The following is a 20693-nucleotide window of genomic DNA, read 5'->3' as shown; positions in this document are numbered from 1 at the left end:
CAATAGCACAGCAAGATACTGTTCCAATAGAAAAGAAGTAAGATACTCTATCTGGTGGTAGAAAACAGTAACAACATAGCTTCTTTGTTTTCTAAATATTCAGCCATTTTGAAATATTAAGAGGAAATTCATTAAAAGCTGAAAATTGCTGCAAACTACTACCAAAAAGCTGCAAAATACTACCCATTGGAGTACGTTGCCTTGAACTCAGTGGCCCTGTTCATATAATACACCTGAGTGTACTTTGCTTAAGCATGGTTTATATGTTATTTATATGTCAGAATTGGCTGGGTTTATACAACATGTGAAACTATCAGCCATAGTTCACAAACTAAAATAACAACGTTCAACTTACCCACAAAGTCACAGCATGTGGAATGAACCCAATGGTGAGACAGACTTTCAAGTCAGTCTTTGTGATTATAACATGACTTTGTCACAACTCCAGCTCTTAAAAAGTTTTCTTCAGAGCTCTGTCTTAATGGTGAAGAGCAATTTTTTTCTCAGAACACACATACAGTATGATGAAATAGACTGCAATCCATAGAACTGTATACTCACAGTCATAAATGGGTCAGTCTCTTAGATTCAAGACTCTCGTTTTGGAATGAACTAGTGCAGTTTCCAAGAACATTTTAATAATACTAGCAACTTTACTAGTAATTAGCACTCATTAATACGGAAATATTTTACTAAGTACTTTTTTAATTTTTAATTATTTTATTGTGCAAACCTAAGTACAGATGCAAAACAATATTGGCTTTTGTATGCTTCTGAATTGACCTTTTGGTCTAGGTAGTTTGCACATGCTAAGCCATAACATGATTGTTTTGTTTGGCTTTAAAGTGTTGTGTTCATTCCATCAATTGTGTTTATTCAAGAAAGCTGAGTCCTCTGCATCTTGTGTATCTGGTTGGCAGTTTTGTCTCAATGAGATCAAAGCATCCTCACTTCCCAGGCAGGCTCCTAACGACTGATTGAAACAGAATGGAATTAGCCTGAAAAAATTAATTGCAGGGTGTTTGAACACTACGGACCACAACCTACTTCAATGGTTCAGGGTAAGTTGGTGAATAAATATTTTCTGACTTCCCAGACTAAGGTTAACAGACAGCTATCCAGCCAACTTCAATGCTAAAGGACAATTAGAACTTGGATCTCCCTGTTCCTAGCCCAGCATCTTAACCATACTGGTTTTCATTAATTAGAGTTACAGAAATACTGGGACTTTTTAATGCCAGAGATCCAGAATCTCTGGCCCTCTTATGGGGAAACTGCAACAGTGAGATGGGCAGCATATATGTTAAACAAACAAACAAACAAACAAACAAATTGCATAACTTTCAAATTAAGTTAGGAGTTACACTGGTGTCTCATACTGCAACTCTGACCATCTCTTATGGGAACGATAGGTTTTGCAGTTCAATATGACTAGGGGCACATGGGGGATACCCTTAGGAACTTAGAAAGAAGGGAATGGGTGTGTGTCTTAAACACCAATCCAATGCTTGCCTCCTTAAAGGAAAAGCCACTGAATCTATTATTAGCCGTGGTGGCCCAGTGGTTAGAATGAAGCATTGCAGGCTAATTCTGCTGACTACTGACTGCCAGCAGTTTGGTAGTTCAAGTCTCCCAGGCTCAAGGTTGACTCAGCCTTCCAAGATAAGTAAAATGACTTTCATTCAGTAACTTTGGTCACTAAATGAATGCTTGTTAGTCAAGGACAACCTGTACATAGTTGGCTAACTTTCTGCTGTGTCTCCACTTTAATAAAGGCTGTTGGTCAGGCCAATCCAACCTCAACTGAATTCACACATTTCACCAAACCAAAAAACTGCTCTGTTGGGGTTTGGCAAAGCCCGTTGTTTTAAACCACCATGGTGGCTTGCAAAGCAATCCTTTTCACATGTGAAACTAGATATTCTCTTCCCTCTTGTTACTCTGCAGAGGTCCATGAGTAAATATATAGCAAGGCTTACCACTTTATCAAACATGGCCAGGCCAATCTGCTGGAAGCCAGGAGGCTGTTCTGAGGAGCTGCAAGGAGCCTGCAGTTGAAATGCCCTTCTGACTGTGGGTTCCAGTGGGTATTTATCAAGTGAAGACATTTGCATGACCTCTTCAGCATCCTAGAAAAAGTAGAATTATATTGATGAAGATAGTGGTGATAATGATGAGAATAAAGAGATTAGTTTTTTTTTTATGAGGCTTGTCCAATTGCAACCTCAGAGCATGGAAGTCCCATAACCACATTCAAGGTGAGATGTAATTGATGGAAACCCATATTAGATCAGTCATTGCCAGGTCTAGAAGCATCACATCAGATGTTGGAGTTCTGGACATCTGGTGACAATTAGGCTATGGAACTGAGGACTGTTGGGCTGAGCAAATGAGGTCAGCAACTGCAGAACTACCAGAAGAAAATTGCTTTCCCATTCCAAATACACAAAGACTGCGTTTGGGCGGGGGTGGGATAATGATTTGCTATGACAAATCAAGTCCTGGGATAAAGGATACTGCAAAAAATGTACCAGTTCTAGAAAGAACAAAATTCTGAGTAAAAAGATAAGAGAGGATAGCATACCAATGACAATTTATAATACGAAGCAAAGTATTCACAGAAGCAGAACTGGAAGAACTGCAAAGGTCTACAAATAAACCAAAGCCTTACCAAAAGTAACTCAGACTGTAGAGCGCGGGTGTCAAACTCGATTGCATCACACGACATATTATGATGTATCACAACTTTTTTTGCCTTTGCGGAGCTCAGGTGGGCATGGCCTACACATGATTCATTCAGGCCAACAGTTTGACAGGCCTGGTAAAGGCAAACTAGGGGGAATCAGCAGTAAAGGAAACCCAACATAGCTACTGAATCATTTTTACTCTCAAACCAGGCACCTCTACTCTGCCTTCTCAGAAAAAATAAAGCCTTCTAACTAAAAAACAAGAGGAATTGAAACAAAGAATAACTGAGCACCTAGCATAGCACAAAGACTAAAAAATAAGACTGCATGCATAGAAACTTGTTCTGAAGAAATAGCTAGCACAAATATTAAAAGAAGCCAGTACTGTAATATCAAATATAAATAGCAGCTTATTGCAAGAAACAAATCAACTAATATGTAGCATGGCTTCAGTTACAGTTAATGGTTCTTACTTAGTAATCATTGAAGTTACACTAGATCCTCAGGGCTGCTCATGATCCAATTTGAAGTTCCAATGGCTGCATCATACATTTCCTGTGGCCATATGGTTGCATTTTGAGTGATTGGCAACCACATACAGCTGCTTGCAAAGAATCCCACCTTACATGACTTTGAAACATACATACATACATACATACATACATACATATAACATTATTTATTTTTGGCCAGTTTCTAGCACTTACTTTCTTTCCAGCAAAATCGCCATTGGGGAAAACTGACACATTTAATGACTGCCAGAAATAAGGTAACAAAATCAGGCCTGGTCACATGGTGACCCACTAAATGACAACTATGACTTATGATCATAATTCTGGGTTCAATTACAGGTAGTGCTCGACTTATAGACACTCAGTGATTGTTCAAAATTACAGTGCCACTAAAAAAGTGACCTATGACCATTTTTCACATTCACGACCATTGCAGCATCCCTGTGGTCATGTGATCAAATGTGGAAGCTTCGCAACTTTCCTGTATTTATGAAGGTTGCAGGGTCCAGGAGTCATTCTGATACCACCATCCTATTAGAGTCTATCCTTCCATCCCCCACCCCCAACATCCTGTCTCAACTGTCAGTACTTATCCATTCATCCCCCATCATCAGAACTGCTGAAGTTTCTTGGATGAGAAGGGAAATATTTTCTTCTTTATCAAGAACAAACAGTCCAGTTGTCTTTTGAAAAAAGCATTTTATTACAGGGGCAGCACATGAAATAAAAACAAACAAACAAGTGAAGCATGTATCAACAAGTCATGGCAATGATTAGGAGCTGGAAAGTTTAAGTAATAGACAGAGGAGCTAATTCTGGTTGCACAAGATCCAGCCTTAATAAGAGATGCTCATAAATCCAGAACTGAAAAGACAGCAACAGAGAGCAACTGCCTAGCTGTGTCAGAAACAATGTGATGACAAAACAGCAACAATAGTACACTGCAATATTTGCAAGAAGTACCAGTTGCCCACAAATAAGAACTGGTTGGACCATAAAAGTAGGCAAAGTAATAGAAAATATGGATGCTCTGGGACATTAGAATTCAAACAAACAACCATCTGAGACCTCCGATAATTGCAATCCTTGGTTAAGACAGAGAAAAAGTCTGGATAGTGGACATGACAGGAGACAGCAGAAGAGAAGAGAAAGAACTGGAGAAGATAACAAAATTCAAAAACAGAAATAGAACGTATCAAAAGAAAACAAAGATGGTACCAATAGTAGCAAGTGTTTTGGGTGCAATCTCAAAACAACTGGAGTAGCATTTGAAAGCTATCAGCACTGACAAATAACCACAAGGCAGAAAAGCAGCTTTACTTGGAACAGGTCACACATCCTGTGATCATCTTTAACAGCTCCAAACAGCTGCTTATCCCAGGGCTGTCTTAACAGCATTATGGGCCCTGGGCAAAGCAGTGTACTGGCAACTACTCACAGGAATAAAAATGCAAATGGTGGATAAAACTAAACATATATTTCCATAATATATGTATATTTATATGACACAAGGTGCACTGAACGGTTAACATACAGATTCGTAGGGGGCTGCTATGCTCGTGGGGCCCATGAGCCAGTGCCCATCAGGCCCATGCTTTAAGGTAGCCCTGACTTATCCCAGGTCCTTGGAAAAGACTCAAGAGGTGGATAAAAATACCAAATCCATCCATCCAAATCTACACATCTGGCTGATAGTACAGCCATCCCTGATTATTGATTCTAACTTATTACTAGCCAATAAAGCTGGATACATGTGTACATATTGCACAGGGCAATTCTGGAAAGGAAAGGCCTGTGAGGGACCCTTCGCCTACTCCTTTACTTGGAGCTCCTACGAGTAAAGGAGTAGACGAAGGGGCTCTCAAAGGCCTTTCTTAACAACAATTATATTCGTTTCAGCCTGCGAGGCAGGAGACAAGAGGGAGGGAAACCCTAAGGTCGGGACAACGCGGGACAGGCCTTCCCGGCCCAGCAGCAGAAAGCGAGTTGACCTTCTTCGGGTTCGAGCTCAAGGGCTTCGAAAAGACGCTCTCCAGGTTTTTCTGCCCTTGGTACAATATCTTCCCCCCCGCCTCCCTCTTCGAGGTTGCTTGAAGGCTGCGCGGGGAAAAGCGAGGAGACTCCGGCGGCGCTTGGCAAAGCCGAACCGGCCTCATCCTAGGCCGCTTCACCCGGAAGGACGGGCGCAGCAGCCTCTCCGCCCCATCGGCTCCAACTCTACGACGGAGAAGGCCGAGGACTTCTTTTGTTCCGAATTTAACACCCAGGCCACCTTCATGTATATTAATGGAAAGGAAACCTCGAAGAACCGATCGCCGTAAGGGGTTGGACTTGAAGACCTCCAAGGTCCCTTCCAACTCTTGTTATTCTATTCTATTCTATTCTATTCTATTCTATTCTATTCTGTCAAGGGGCGTTCAGACGCTCAAGGATCCGAATGCGCCTACCCTTTTACCGCCACCGTAGGATTTCCGATGCGTCGGGAAAGCAGGGGAAAGCCGTCTGAACGACTAACTGCAAACCCCCACGAAAGCTGCTTGGGGCTGAGGTGGGTATTGGAGTTCCAACACTTCTGGGGGGTGCCAGGTAAAATGAAGGCTGCAAAGGTTATGAAGGGTTATGTAGGGTGGGCTGTCCTGACCACCCACCGAAGAATCAAGGCGACCATCGATCCGTGCAAGGAGGCAGCGGGGGCGATCCCGAGAGAGAAGGAAAAACTCCACTGCTCATAATCACATAGAAATGAAGACAAGCCATTACTTGAATCGAATTATGCCCTACAAGAATAAAGCCCCATTTTCGGGAAAATCCCCTTTTCCTCTTGGCCCCATTTATTCTCCTAAATGTATTCCATGACTTTCTTAGCTGTCCCCCTCTTCATTTTATTTTGTTTTTTTAAAAAACCACCCAAGAATATTGTGGTTCTTAAAGGCGAAAAACAGCGTCCTATTATGACCTTTCTGAAAGCAGCAGCCTTGGCTTTCAACGGATAAACTTGCCTAACTTCCCTTTTCTTTCATACGGCGTGCGTGCTCTTCAGAGTCTACGCTTCATTTTTCTGAAAATGGAATGAGGATCGCCACTTCCTTTTCCGAAGTAGCCGAGAACTGGGCGAGTAACTGGTTCATCAGCTTTTGCAAACAAATAATCAAACGTGCAAGAAGTTCCTCAGCAGGGAAAGATGAGCAGCAGCCATGTTGGAAAGAAAAAAAAGAGACAGAAATACAGAGGCAGAAAGAGAGACAAAGAAAGAGACAGACATAAAGAGAGAGAGAGAAAGCGAGAAAAAGAAAGCGAGAAAAAAAGAGAAAGCAAGTACTGTCGTCGAATTCACTTGGAGGAGTTTTGAACTCCCAAAGTCAGTGATGTATTGCCCATCCCAGGATAATGGAAGGAGCTTAGAAGTAAACATCCACCAGTGCGTGGAAGGGCACAAACCAAAATTCAAGAAAAAGCCATCTGGAGTGTGGACACCCACAGAATGACAAAGGATGACAATGGGGGAATTGCTTCAGTAGGCTGCATTTTAACTTGTGGAGCAGGATTGCCCCTTATTGAAAATGGACCTGCTAAGTCTTAACTCAGCCACTGATTCATATTCTTTCATACTTTGACAGCCACTTAGGTGTAGTAGTTAGGGCACCAGGCTAGAAACTAGGAGTCTGTGAGTCCTAATCTGGTCTTAGGTACAAGTCTACTAGGTGACCTTGGGCCAGTCAGTTTCTCTCAGCCCTAGGAAGAAGTAATGGCAAATACACCTTGCATGGATTTTTTTTTTCCAGGCAGCCATCAAGGTTGACGTGAAAGCACGCCCCCCCCCGCCCCCCCCCCCCAAAAGTCTTGAGTTGGCTGACTCAGCTACCAATTCAAATATTGGTTTGTGTAGTCCAGTAAATACTGGTTCTGCATACACACAAGAAATCAGGGTTAAATGAATTATGACAGATGGTGAATTAGCTGGCTGGATTGCACTGTATGTCTGCCTGGATTTTACCAGCGTGCCAGGGGGGTTCCTCTGGGGCTCTTGATCTTTTCAGTCCTATGTGGAAAAGAATTGAGCCCAGGTTTCTTTACGCCTCAAGTAAGTGTTCAATGGTGGATCTACGGCTTTCTTGTTTAAAAAAACCCATTCACAACAGTCTGTGGTCCCTCTCTGCATGCAGGTTGGGCCATGGGGCTGACATCTCCCATTGCCAAAGGCACCTGAAATGATTCTCCAGGAGCAGGAGACAAACAGCAGGCATGGATCCAGTTGGATTAATGAAGCTTTTTGTCATGCCACAATTGAGGAAATTCAGCAAGGTGGATGGGCAACTGAGCATAGTCTGTGATGAAAGATTAGTTCCTAAATGTGATTGATGAATAAATAAATTGAAGGTGCCAATTTTGTTATTCTTTGACAGGAAATTATTCTTCACAAGAAAATGGTGATTATTTCCCCCCATAACACACAGCTATCCAAAGAGGGGCTTCAGGGCTTCCCCCCTAAGACCATACCGATATTTATATTTGAGCTGAAGATGAAATATAGAGGTCCATTGGCATCTCTGCTCTCCCTTCCTTCCCTTCCCTTAATGATCTGCTTACCTCTTCCCCAGGAAGGTTTTAGGTGCAAGAGCACCTGCATTCATTTTGATGGCGGAGAAGCACAGGTCTATATTATCACTAAAAGTGCATTGAAAGAGGAGGAACTGATATACTTTTTGTGTCCCAATGGTTTATTTCGATTGATGTCCTCAGCTTGGTTACTGAAGTATTTATTTATATGCCACCTTTATTTTATAAATAACTCAAGGTGGAAAAAAATACATACAATGCTCCTTTCTCCTATTGTCCCCACACTAATAACCCTCTGAATTAGGATGAGGTGTGAGAGAGTGACTGGTCCAGTTATCCAGCTGGCTTTCTAAGACTAGAACTTGAGTCTCCTGGCTTCTAGACTGACGCCTTAACCCAATGTCCACAGTGCCAGGTGTGTGTATGTATTATTGGCAGGCAGATATATAAACATGTCCCCAGGTGTCCCAAAACACACACACACACACACAAACATGCAACCCCCAAATCAAAGTTAACACTAACTAAATTTAGTATATTTTATAAATACATCTGCCAGGCTCTTACCAGATCTGGTTAAAAGTGCTGTGTAAATGAAATCAATGAGCCTTTAGAAGATTGAAATGCTGATTGGAATATCAAAGAATCAATGACATGTTCATATTCTCAGAGGCACTTGGGCACACTTTCTTTTTGGACCATGTCTTAATAATGGAGACCATAAAGAAATCAAAACTTCATGAGGCCATCAGAAAATCTGACTCTTGAGTACGTAAATATATGAGGGAAGCTTTTTTTTTTTGCTTACTCAAGTTTGTTTTATTTAAAGAAAGAAAAAAAAGGACTAGGTAAAGGATATGAAACAATAATAAAAGTCTGTGATCATCTGTAAGACAGTTATCTAAGGTTCGCCCAAGATTAGTAGGAAGAAAATATTTTCAGTTAAAATGAAATACCATATCAGAATATTACATATTCCCCAAAATATGAGGATTGTACTTCAAAAAAGTAGAACTCAGTTCTGATTTTCTACCCACTTATTTCAGAGTATGCTCCATTCAAATTAAGGAAATTTGCACCTGGAACAAACATAGGATTACAATGTTATGTTGCAAAATTAAGAAAAATGTCCATTGTACTTCAAAGCTTAACAGAGCTACCTTTCTTGTTTACTTAATAAGAATTTAATGATATTAACTGGCCTTTACTCTCAAGTAAGAGTATAAAAACTGCAGCTGTGGGCAAGAATTAGTTGAAAACAAGTCTTATTAAATTCTGGAATTTACTTCTAAGTGAGGCTGTCCAGGGAGGAGCCATAATACATTTTTAATGTATGTTGACAAAAATTTACTCATGGTGGGATATTTGGCTGAAGAACTGGTGCAGTATTCTTGGGCCTGCAGTCTTTGGCACCTTTAAGGGTTAAAAAAAAGTCCACTAAATCCTACCAATCTTAGTTCTGAGTAAACCTATACAGAACTGTGCTGTTACATAATAATTTTTTTCAAACCATGCATTTGATACAAATAGCTGCACTAGACTGAAAGTACTCCGAAATGTTTAGACATGTCTCTTCAACGTATCTTCGTTCCTTCTTTGGGAAGGTCCTGCTTCCTGTTGTTTCAGTTTAGTGATCATTTTCTTAGAAAAAATAAAGAAAAATAGAAAAGAGGTCTCCAGACAGAATTAAATTTTATTTCAAAGGGAGATTTAAGTATGTATCAGAATGTCCCAATGCAAAACAAAATATTTTTTAATGTTTAGGTCATGTTTTAAGCTTCTCTGGGGCCTATAAAGTGCCAGATAAATTTTCAGTAAATCATAAGAATGACAGCAACTATCATGTTAAGGGCAAAGAACTAGAGTAAATACCAATTGTTGAATGGTGAATTATTTCCCCAAACACTACCAACATAGTGGGATTCTCTCCTAGGATTTCATTAGTTCTTCTATTTATATTTTCCAATCTGCTTTATTTTATTCTATTGATTCTATCTTGTAAAGACAATTTCCCAGATTGTCTTTGCAAAATAAAAATCTACCTGCCACTGGATTTCATAACAGGCCAGATTAAACAGGAGAACTCAAAGGCCAGAGGTGATTTTATCAAATTATTTAAAATAACCATTGCCCAAACATATAAACATCTATTTAAAAATCATATAAATTATATTTGGATATATACAGTATCAGGGGTTTTCTTTAAAAAAAAAGTCTGAGAAATACTAACTGCAAAATGAAAGTTCAAAAGGCAATATAATTTGCTGGAAGTAGAAGGTACGGATTTAATAATGTAGGAAAGCGAAAAAGAAGTTGGCACAGAGAAAGAAAAAAGCAGGAGACTGATGTTGCAAGTTTTTTTTCCTGGCCCATTGAAAATGGCGTATGGTGGAGGGAGGGAATTCAGAATGGATGTCTATTCTTACAAGCATGGACTTCCTAGTGAAAGTTTTGAGCTTCTTTTACATCTGCATAATTGGCACTCTTTATTTTGCATCCTTGCAAAAATAAAGTTGCTTTAAGATAAGGAGACGATCCTAGAACTATTATCAATTGATAACCGAGCTTAATTGTGTGATAACAACAAAGAGAGAGTGAGGTCAGTTTGCTTTCATATGGAAAGGCCTACTCATCTTAGGAACAGCAACCAGGAGGCCTCTAAAAGGCACATGGCGAGAGATTGCACAGAAAGTGTTTGTGATCTTGTTTCGGACCCTTTTGTTGCACCGCCCCCCCCACTATCTCTAAATTAGTAAATTCATGTTGATACTATGGCTGTGGTTTTTTCACAATAATGTGCAAAACCCAGCGTGGGGGATTTACCTAAAATCCATAGTTTTTTTTTTTAATTACCAGATCTGTGTAGAGTATGTGTTTGTATGTGTATTTCAGAACTTGGTCATTTCCCTTGGGGGAAAAAAACCTATTAGAATAAGGATTTTTTTAAAAAACAAACTTCTGAAACCCAGTCGGTAACAGAGTGAGTGACTATGTATGTATATATGTATGTATGTATATGCATGTATGAGATATGCATTATGTTTATATATGCATACATAAAATGGAGGGCGGGAAATTGCGCCGCCCCCCAAAAACGAAACCTCTTAAAGGGAAAGAGGGAGAACGTATTCCTTTTGAAAAAAGGGAAAGAAATAGAAGAGGAATTGGGAAATTGGCATTCCCTCGGCATCCCAGGGAGGCAAGCAGGCGACGGCAGGAGCAAGAGGAAAACTTAGCCCCATTTCTTTACCTGTAGAGGGCGGGAGGACGGGCTCCGCCGGTTCTTCACCACTAGCACCAGAGTGTGAGGCAGGGGTCTGGTCCTCACCACCTTCCCGATCACTTTCAGCAGGCAACGCTGCAGGAACCGAGGCAACCTTTCGCCTCGCACACCTCGGACGCGACACTTGACGCGGCCGCTCATGCCTGGCTGGCATCCACACGAGGTCTTGGCCGGGTGGGGTGGAGGGGCGTCTGGCGAGAACGCGTGGCGGAGGTCTGCTTTTATGCCCGGCAGGTGCTCGTCACGTCACCCGGATCAGGGGATGAGGGAAGGGGCGGAGGGACCCGTTCTCGAAGCTGCTCCGGAATCTCGCAGTGACAAGTTTTAGGCACCGGCCCCCAAAAGATCCTCGAAGCCGCGAGTCGCAGAGCGGAGTCGGCTTTGCTTTTTATGCTTTCCTCCTCCTCCTTGCAATTAAAAAGATATTTTAAAAGAAAAAAAGAAGAGAGAGAGAGCGCTGAAAAATAAAGGAGGAGGGAGCGTTGCCGAGCTCCGGGATGCGGAGGCAAGGCCCGCCTCTCCCTTGCCAGCCCTCTCACCCTTCTCTAACTGGAGGAGGAGGAGGGACGAATCTCTCGGTCTCTCTCTCTATCCCGGGCGACCGATCAAGCGACGCTTTGCACGCTTTCGGCTCACTCTCTTTGTTCTCCACCCTCACCCCGCGTACTGCCCCTTTAGCGAAGGGAGGTGTGTGTATTGGGAAGAGTGGGGGGGGGGGGATGAACCGGGGCAGAAACGCTCGTTTGAATCAGCTGCAGAACCATTTGCACCCGATCTCTTCGCCTCGCTCACTTCCTTTCAATGGTCCAATGGCGCGGGAGAGGCGGAACTATATCTAAGCAATAGCGGTCCGCGCGCGCCAGACAAAAGTTAGCAGCAATTGCAAGTTTTTGGACGATCGGCTTTTATTTATTTATTTTTAAATTCGCAAGCGGCCGTTTCCGTTTTCTTTTCCCGAGCCGGCGCTTGGAACAAAAGCAGCAAAAACGAAGTCTTCCCCTCCCCCCCACTTTTCAGGGTCTCCGGTTTTGGATAAATGACCATCTAATGATCTCCCTCCCGCCGAAGGAAAAAGAGAAAGCAAAAGTTCAGCCTTTCAAAAAGAAAACTTGAAGGGTGTGCGTGGGGGGGAAACGTTGATGCAAGAGGACGCGATGCCTGCTCGGGTTGACAGTGTGGCGGGAGAGCGGTTCGCTGGGAATCTTTTGGAGACCTTTTGGATTGGAGATCGGCCAAGTCAGCTGAGCTGCAGGGTGGATTTATTTGCCCTCCAGCTGGACGTCTGCTTTCCTTGCCTCCTTGAAGGACCCTTCATCTGCGATGTGACGAGGTAAGTCTCCATTAATCGTCGCCCAAAACAGGATCTCCAGGCCTCTCGTCCGTTATTGGGGAGGGAAGAAAAACGCTGGTGCTTAGTCTTCAATGAACAAAGGAGCGAATCGTCCCTTCGTGCCAACCGAGTTTTAAATGTTCCCCGTTAACTGCGGTGAATTTTGCAAACTGCAAAAATTTGCAAACGGAGAGAAAGAAAGACAAAAACAGCGTGTATACTTTCTGGTTTACTGACATTTCCGTATCTGCGCCGTTCCGGCATTTACAGTAGAAGAGCGTGAAGCTCTAGCACACGAGAAAGAGTCCGATCTCTTCTGAACGTTTTGCTTTCAAAACCAGCAAAATCTGATTTTCAGATTTCTTTTACCCGGCTTGAGTGTGTCCTTCAGAGGTGGGGCAATAAACTGTAAGATGATCTCACCGTGTATTAAGTTACCTTTTTTATTGGAGGGCGGAGTCTTTTATGTATCTGTGACTCAGTAAAACAATAACAAAACTATTACACTAATAATTGCCCTTAACCAAACCACACATTGACTGATTTCTGTGAAAACACATTATTTCTAGAGTAATGATGGAGAATATGAATTTCTCAGTGATAATCCAGACGATTACAACATAACTTCACCTCTCTTTTAAAAATAATTTATCTGTAAATACCCTCTCTAGGAGGAACATATGTTACACCTTACTGTCCAAAATAGTTTTTTCTCTCTTTTCCAGGTCACCATATTCCCAAACCCTTCTTCCCATTTTATCTTCAGAAATTCTCCCTCTTTTGAGCCTACTATCTTGCCTTTATTTGTCTGTAAGTTACATTTTAAGTGGTTTTAAAGTTCTTCCTGCTCCCCCAAATTTTGTTTTTGTTCAATATTGCTTTATTTCCACCACATTCCCATTTTCTTTTTCAGAAATAAAAATATATTTCCAGGGAGGAGGGGGGAAATCACTACCAAGTTTGAAGTATTGCTACTACATGTGAAGTTAAGCTTTAGAAAATGCCGAAAATGTTGACTTGTGAGCGTTTTCTACAGTAAGTCAATGGAAATAATAAGCGGTTATACTACCACAAGACTCAACAAACCCCTTTAGGTGAGTTTGCCTTTGAAGACAACTCGGAAACTAAGAAAAATTGGTGTAACATGGTAGCCAGGCTGTTAGCTAGAACAAATGGGTACTGAAGAATTACATATATTCTTACATTATTGCAGTGGTTGTCAGTTGTTTTTTTGGTCCTATCAAATTGCTGGAGGTTTTTTCCCCCCTATAAAAGCTTATGTGGCATGGCATTAGCTACTTGAGAGAGGGAGTGTTTTACTAAGCTTAATTCTGTCCGTATAATCGGATCACCTGTGAAAGGCTATCTGAGAATCTTGTTATGTATGGATATTTATATTCTTGAAAATCCTCTCTCTGGAATAGTTAAAATATTCATCTCTTTGGAATACTTAACTTCCAGAACAATTGCTGGCCCCAAGTCTCTTTGCATTTAGAAATATTGTTTTATTTTAACTAACCTTCAGCCCCATAGCATGTTTGCCTGTGACTGTGTTCTGATTTTTATCTGAAATTATTGGGGGGGGGGAATCTGTGTTTTTCTTTGCTGTGCACCTCTCAGGATGATCATAAAACCTGTAACTAAATCAATAAAGAAGATAGCCTTGCTCTCAAAATATTTAAAAGTGTGTGGGTGCAAGAGAGAGAGAGAGCCTGTGTACATGCTCCAAATGTGAATCTTTTATTATATCCATTCAGGACAAGTTTCTGAAGATTTTTAGTGATTAATATTTGTACACATTAAAGAAGGTCTAAAACTTCTTTAATTAAAATGTGTGTGTGTGTGGGGGGGTGTCTGAGGAAGAGAAAAACCAAACATGAGACTTGGCATGGGTGGGTTTGAACTTCATATAAGGAAGTGATGACATTGCATTAAGACATTACAGTTCATTCAGCCATCTTAGTGCTAATGTGAGTGTAGGCCTCAGCCTGGCTCTCCGTCTCTTTGTACAGCACTGTATCCTGTCTGATTCAGTTTACTCCTACTTTTATTTTAATTTGTCCTTATCTAATTACTTTGCTTTTATAACAACAACAAAAAAGATACAACAGATAGGTCATATACACATTAATGTGTGTGCATTTATTTTGTTATAATGAAAGGCAAAATTCTCATTTATTTTAATTATACCTGGCAGCAAATCAGATTACTCAGATTACAGAAAATATTCATTCTATCATCATTCCTTAGGTAGGAAGATGACATAAAGCTGAAATAATATTTAACTTGCTTCTCTTGCCTCCCGCATTGTTTAAAAAATCTATCTTTGGGAACTACTTATATGTAGACAGTATAGTAATTGTTGGCATGTTTTGAATGTTATTCAAAGCAGGTGCTTGACATAACTAACATGTGAGAGCACATTTAAAAAAGAAACTTCTTTTTTAAAAGTCTTCTGTGTGTAAGCCTGGGGAAAAAAAAATAGAATGGCTAATGCAGAAACTGAGAAAAGTGGTGGCTTCTTTTAAAAGATGTAAAATTCATGCATCTATAATTTATGGGTGGGGTGGCTCTTATGAATTATTTCCAGATTATGTCTCGAATATACATTATTACCATTTATTAACAGTAAAAAACAGTGAGAATAAGTCTCAAATGGATCTTGGGTACATTTTTATTATTTGTATTGATCTTATGGGGTTTAGCTTATTCATGAAATGTTGGTCCTTGCTATCAGAAAGGCAAGACTACGTGGCATTTCTTGTATTTATTTCCATGTAATTTTTTTTCTGTAAGAGAAAGGACTATAAAGGGATATATAATGTATATTGTAATAATAGATAATAATTGTAATAATATATAGTTGTAACAATATATAAATGTAAACTGGTATGTGTAATTATAAATATATAGTTAGCTGTAACAAATATTTCTATCTAGATTAGAACTTCTAAAATGTAGAGACATTTGTTATGTAAATGTATATCACTTTCAGTTTTGTGCATTAAAAATTCATGATATTTGATAGAATATTTTAACTCTTTAAGTAGCTTGAAACTGACTTTATTGTGCTTTCTCCTATAAATATTCCTTTTATTTGCTCAGAACATCTGATAAGCAAGCAGGCTGAAATGTTTGTATTATTTCTAATAGTAAATAGATTGTTCTTATTTTTAATGTAAGCATTTATTCCTAATACCTATTTAAACTTCTTCCTGATCAGAAAAAGATATTTATTTACTTCTAATTTCCCAATAATTTGCTGATAATTAAACTTTTATGGTAATAAAATGGAAGTAGAAAATGTTGCTGTTCAGAGTTGTCTAAAAAAATATAATATACTGTATTGTTTCTGTAGATTTGCTATTTGAATATTGAGTGGCTGAAATATTCGGATTTTGTTGATTTAGCAGGGCTAGTCGGAGATGGCTGAAAGAGGATGGCTACCATTGTTTTTTCTATCTTTTAAATATATCACTTTCTATACTTAGAGTTATACACTTAAAGGACTGAAATAGTATCATGATAATAAAATATAACATACTTGCAGGTAGTTGTAGATTCAGTACAGAATATCCAGTTAATTTAATATAATTGAAAGGTAAATATAAAAAAAATATATAATGCTATCAGAGCCTTCTCTGATAAAGGACAAAAAAGATAAGCAAAGTATAGGTTTTCTCCTAATGGTATTTGAATACACTTTGTTTTTATCCAGTCTTTCTTAATTTGTTGTCTTCCTAATGTGTTTGGGAATATGGTACTTGCTCTCCAGCCAGAAAGATCAGTGGCCATCATAAATGGGAATTTTGGAAAATGTGGCCCTGTCACATATGTAGAATCAACAGATTATAAAAAAAAAACATTTTAGTTGTAAAGATTATTGTGTTGAAACCTTTTATATTTATCATATTAAAATTATATTGTTTTAATCTCCCTTAAATACTAATATTTAGATAATTGTAAGGATATGCATAACATTTTGTATTTGAACCATTGAAAAGCTGAAAACTCCTGTTTCCTTTGGGAAGATTTTTTAAATATTATTTTGGAAGTTGTTGTGTTTAAAGCAGTTCTGTTTTAACTAAAACAGAAAAAGATGATTGAAATATCTGTTTCCCCTTTGAAATAAGGGAGCTCAGACTTCATACAAATCTGAAATATATTGTACATCCTTTTGTTCTCTCTATTTTCTACTATTTTTTTTAAAACCTGGTTTTAACTACATGGTACAGCATGGAGATAATTCAGTTATTATTTTGTTAGCCATCTTGGGGTCTTTTTAAGAGGAAAAGCAGTATAAATACTCCAAACAAACAAAGCAAACAAATATGAACACATTTTGACATATGAAAATTATTGATATATGTTTTCTTCATTTTATCTTTTCCAAAACTTGTGAGGTTGGCTAATCTAGCAGAAACTGGTTGAACGTCAACAGTATGCAGGAATATGAATTCATTTTAGGTTTAGTGGGGCATTTTAACTGATGTAGCACATCTATTCTCAAAAGACACATAATTGCTTAGTTACAACTAAACCATGAGGTTTGCTTGTTGTTGTTTTAAACTGGCTGAGGATATCTAGTGGGTTTTAAAATAACAACATTAATTTGAGCTAGACAAATTTGTAATTTCTGTGCCATTATGCCTAAAGGGTTACAATCATTCTTTTTCTCCTTTCCAGCTTCGATATTTAATTAATATATTCTCACAAGGTCCACTGGTCCAAAGTTAATTACTATAACTCATTTTGAAGGTAATAACAAAGATCTCCATCTTCACAATTCAGAAATAATAAAATTCTTGGTTCTGTCCATTGTGACATTCTTTCTCTCATTTCAAAATTGCTGCATCACCCTGCTCAACAAAAATTATGCATCCGGTTTTAACTGGTAATAAAGATTACAAACACATTCTCTACAGTACAAGGAAATGGAGTGCTAATGAGTCCTGCATGAAATTGAAAAGACACAGGCAAATCTAAATTTTCCCATATTTAACACTGTACTCTGAGGTTGATCAGTGTGATTTTATCCTGACTATTACTTTTATTAGAGCCAAGTCATTTTCAATAGTAGTAATTATTAATGAAATTTATATAGCATGAAATGTTATGTTAATGAAATTTACATAGCATAAAATGCAACAAGCTGTAATAAATTTGCATGCACAATTTCCCTAGTGTGCACTTTATAGAAAGAAAATTATTCTTAGCATATCTCTAGTAGCCTACAGCTGATTTTTATTAATATCAAAAAGTTAGGTAGGATTAGAGAGGGTTAAGAATTTGATGGGAGACCTGTTAGGAAATCACAGAGTTGAGGAATAGATTGGGAAGTCCAAAAAAGCATCCTGGATAAATGCAATATTTCTATATTATTTCAATAAATATCATGGATAAATTGGTACGAGTTGACACGGCAGAGTTTGCTAATCATGTGGTGGGTGTAATTAGTCCAAAACATCCAATTAACCAGGAGGCAAATTGATATGCTTGTTCATCACTCTCTTCCTTACCTTGTTTAAATGTTTTTATTTTATGGATAGGTGAGACCCATTCTTAAACATCCAGATTGTCCTGTCTGGGATACATGAGGAGAAAATAAAGATCAGAAGGTGATGCTTTGCTGCATGCCAGGATTACTATTCAGGGTGAGTCTTTTTATTTAAAAACAGCAAAAACATGGTCAGATGTGGAGGAAATGGAAGGAGTATTATAGGTGTATGAGTTGCATACCTCTTATTTATTTGTCCTTTTATTGTTGGAAGTGTATCTATTAATTACAAGAAGATATGCAGTGCTACCAGCACTAAAGTTTTACTTCTTTATTTTTCTGCCTGCTCTTTTTGTCTGATAGGTTCTTTTCCCACGGAGCACACATTCTTTGATTGGCCATTTGATAGGATGCAGCTAGCTAAATGCTAATCTTTGATTATCTCTGTGATGTATTTCCTGTAAATACTGTACATCTTTCTGTTATACTTAAAAAGTCCTTTCTTTCGTTCTTGTTCAGGTCAGATTCCTATTCCAGAATCATTCACATGCATCAAAAGAATGCTTTCCTGAGATAGAAGCAGTGGTTCTTAAAATCTACAGCATGACTGATCCAGAGTTTAAATTCAAGGCCTAAATTATGACACAGGAGTTATCTCAGATGTACCTAATGCTTCAGCACTCAAGATTTGACTAGTCACATAGCAAAGGGACCATTACAATGCTTAATTTTTAGATGCTGCTGCTGCTGATTTAAAAAAAATGTTTTGGGGTTTTTCTCTTGTGGTGAAGGAAAATTATTAGCCTTGTTTTGAGTAAGATATGAGTGTTTACAAGCTCAGATATGGGTGTTTACAAGCTCAGTGTGTGTTGAAATAGAAAAGCTACTCTGATAAAGGTGTAGGAGGGTGGAGAAGAAGGTTGATAGAGATGGCAGATTCCAGAAGACATTAAAGAGAAACTTGCCAAGAAATTGCCTGTTGGAGTACTCTATATGTTGCCTGGCCTCACTGCCAAGGCAGTGCCCAGGCAGAAAAGACAGCTGGTTCCTGAAATTGGAAATTTGTCCTCAGGCAGGAAGAAAGGGAGCCAGAAACTATATAAGTAAGAAGCTGCTTATGTAATGAGCAGAGAAGATAGCCTGAATCCATGATCAATGCAATAAATGTATAAGCAGAGGTGGTATTCGGCACATTCTGACCAGTTCTGGAGAACCGGTAGCGGAAATTTTGAGTAGTTCAGAGAACCAGCGAATACCACCTCTGACTGGCCTGCCCCCATCTATTCTCTGCCTCCTGAGTCCCAGCTGATCGGCTGGGTCTTCTTTGGTTGCCCTGCATAGGAGAACAGAGCTGGAAACAAGGTTAGGGGGGTGGGAGGGAAGGTAGATTTTACAGTATCCTTCCCCTGTCATGCCCACCAGGCCACACTACGCCCACCAATCCACGCCCACAGAACCGATCGTAAAAATTTTTGAATCCCACCACTGTGTATAAGTGTGGCGTAGCCTATATGAAAATCTCTCAGATAGACAACCCTGGTTATTTGAAGAACCTCCTCTTACCTATTATGTTCACCTGACTCACTAGGGCTAGAAGGCCGGGCATGCTTCAGATCCCATCAATTATAAATTGTTATCTGATTGGAATTAGGAAAAAAGGGCCTGCTTGGTGGTGACCCCTTTGTTATAGAACAGGGCTCTCCAACCTTGGCAACTTGAAGCCTGGCAGACTTCAACTCTGAAGCTGGCTGGGGAATTCTGGGAGTTGAAGTCCGCCAGGCTTCAAGTTGCCAAGGTTGGAGAGCCCTGTTAACATCAACTCCCATATCTGTTCCTTTTCCTAAAGGCCCTAAAGCGTGGCATTTTCAATAGGCCTGGGCACTACACATGGAAACAGAACTGATCAAGAGGCCCATATAATTGTGTTGTTGCTGCCATGTGGACTGGAATGGGGATTTTTAATAGTTTTATTATATGATGGAGCTTTAAAATTTTTAACTACAGGTAGTCCTTGACTTACAACCACAATGAGCTCAAAATTTCTATTGTTCAGTGAATCTTGCCCCATTTTATGACCTTCTTGCCACAGTTGTTAAGTGAATCACTGCAGTTGTTAAGTTAGTAACACAGTTGTTAAGTGAATTTGGCTTCATTGATTTTGCTTGCCAAAAGGTCACAAAAGGCGGTCACATCACCTTGGGACACAGCAGCAGTCATAAGTACGAAGCATCTGAATTTTGATCATGGGACCATGGGAATGCCACAAAGGATGTAAGTGTGAAAAATGGTCATAATCCCCCCCTCCTTTTAATGCTGTTTTAACTTTGAACAATCACTAAATGAGCTGTTGTAAATCGAGGACTACCTGTATTGTAAGCTGCCTGGAGTCACCTCTGTATGAGTTTAGCAGCTATATAAATTTGTAGGCAGGCAGGCAGGCAGGATAGACAGACAGACAGACAGACAGACAGACAGACAGACAGACAGACAGACAGACAGACAGATAGAGGGGTGGGTTTCTACCGGTTCTGTCCACCTCTGTAGAACCGGTAGCTCTGATGAGCAGCAGACATAGAACTGGTTCTATGTCTGCTGATGTTTTTGCCCACCTACCCGCCCACCTGGGCTCTTACCTGATCTTTATTTCCTGATTTTTCAACTTCAGCTGGAATGAGGCACAGCTGCAGTTAAAAAAAAAACAAGAAAAGAGGGTTGTTTCAAAGGCTGCTTCTAATGACATACTAATAACATTTACAGGTGCGGCTCAGGCAGGGATGCTAGTAAACTCCGAACTGGTAGTTAACCCTGTCGTATCCCACCCCTGGAT

General features: G+C 39.6%; 1 protein-coding gene and 1 long non-coding RNA gene across 3 annotated transcripts in view; one reads left to right on the top strand and one right to left on the bottom strand.

The window, feature by feature from the left end:
* Positions 1-687: 687 nt before the first annotated feature.
* On the bottom strand, positions 688-11761 carry LOC113448044 (uncharacterized). Its single transcript, XM_087926556.1, has 3 exons — positions 11007-11761; positions 1980-2129; positions 688-973 (listed from the first exon to the last, which is right to left on the bottom strand). The coding sequence occupies exons 1-3, from the start codon at positions 11178-11180 to the stop codon at positions 863-865; spliced, it is 435 nt and encodes a 144-aa protein (XP_087782682.1). The 5' UTR covers positions 11181-11761; the 3' UTR covers positions 688-862.
* Positions 11762-11800: 39 nt separating this feature from the next.
* The window catches only part of LOC113448047 (uncharacterized), a 20801-nt gene continuing 11908 nt past the window's right edge, over positions 11801-20693 (top strand). The window contains exons 1-3 of one of the 2 annotated variants that reach the window (XR_015742144.1): positions 11801-12369; positions 13283-13463; positions 17919-18023. This is a non-coding gene — a long non-coding RNA (uncharacterized LOC113448047). The remainder of the gene's footprint in view (positions 12370-13282; positions 13464-17918; positions 18024-20693) is intronic. The other variant, XR_003375691.2, reaches the window with a different exon arrangement.

This window comes from Pseudonaja textilis, chromosome 2 (assembly GCF_049901715.1).
Source record: "Pseudonaja textilis isolate UNSWEBS1 chromosome 2, rPseTex1.2, whole genome shotgun sequence".
NCBI classification, from domain to species: domain Eukaryota; kingdom Metazoa; phylum Chordata; class Lepidosauria; order Squamata; family Elapidae; genus Pseudonaja; species Pseudonaja textilis.
This window is presented reverse-complemented; position numbering and strand designations above follow the sequence as displayed.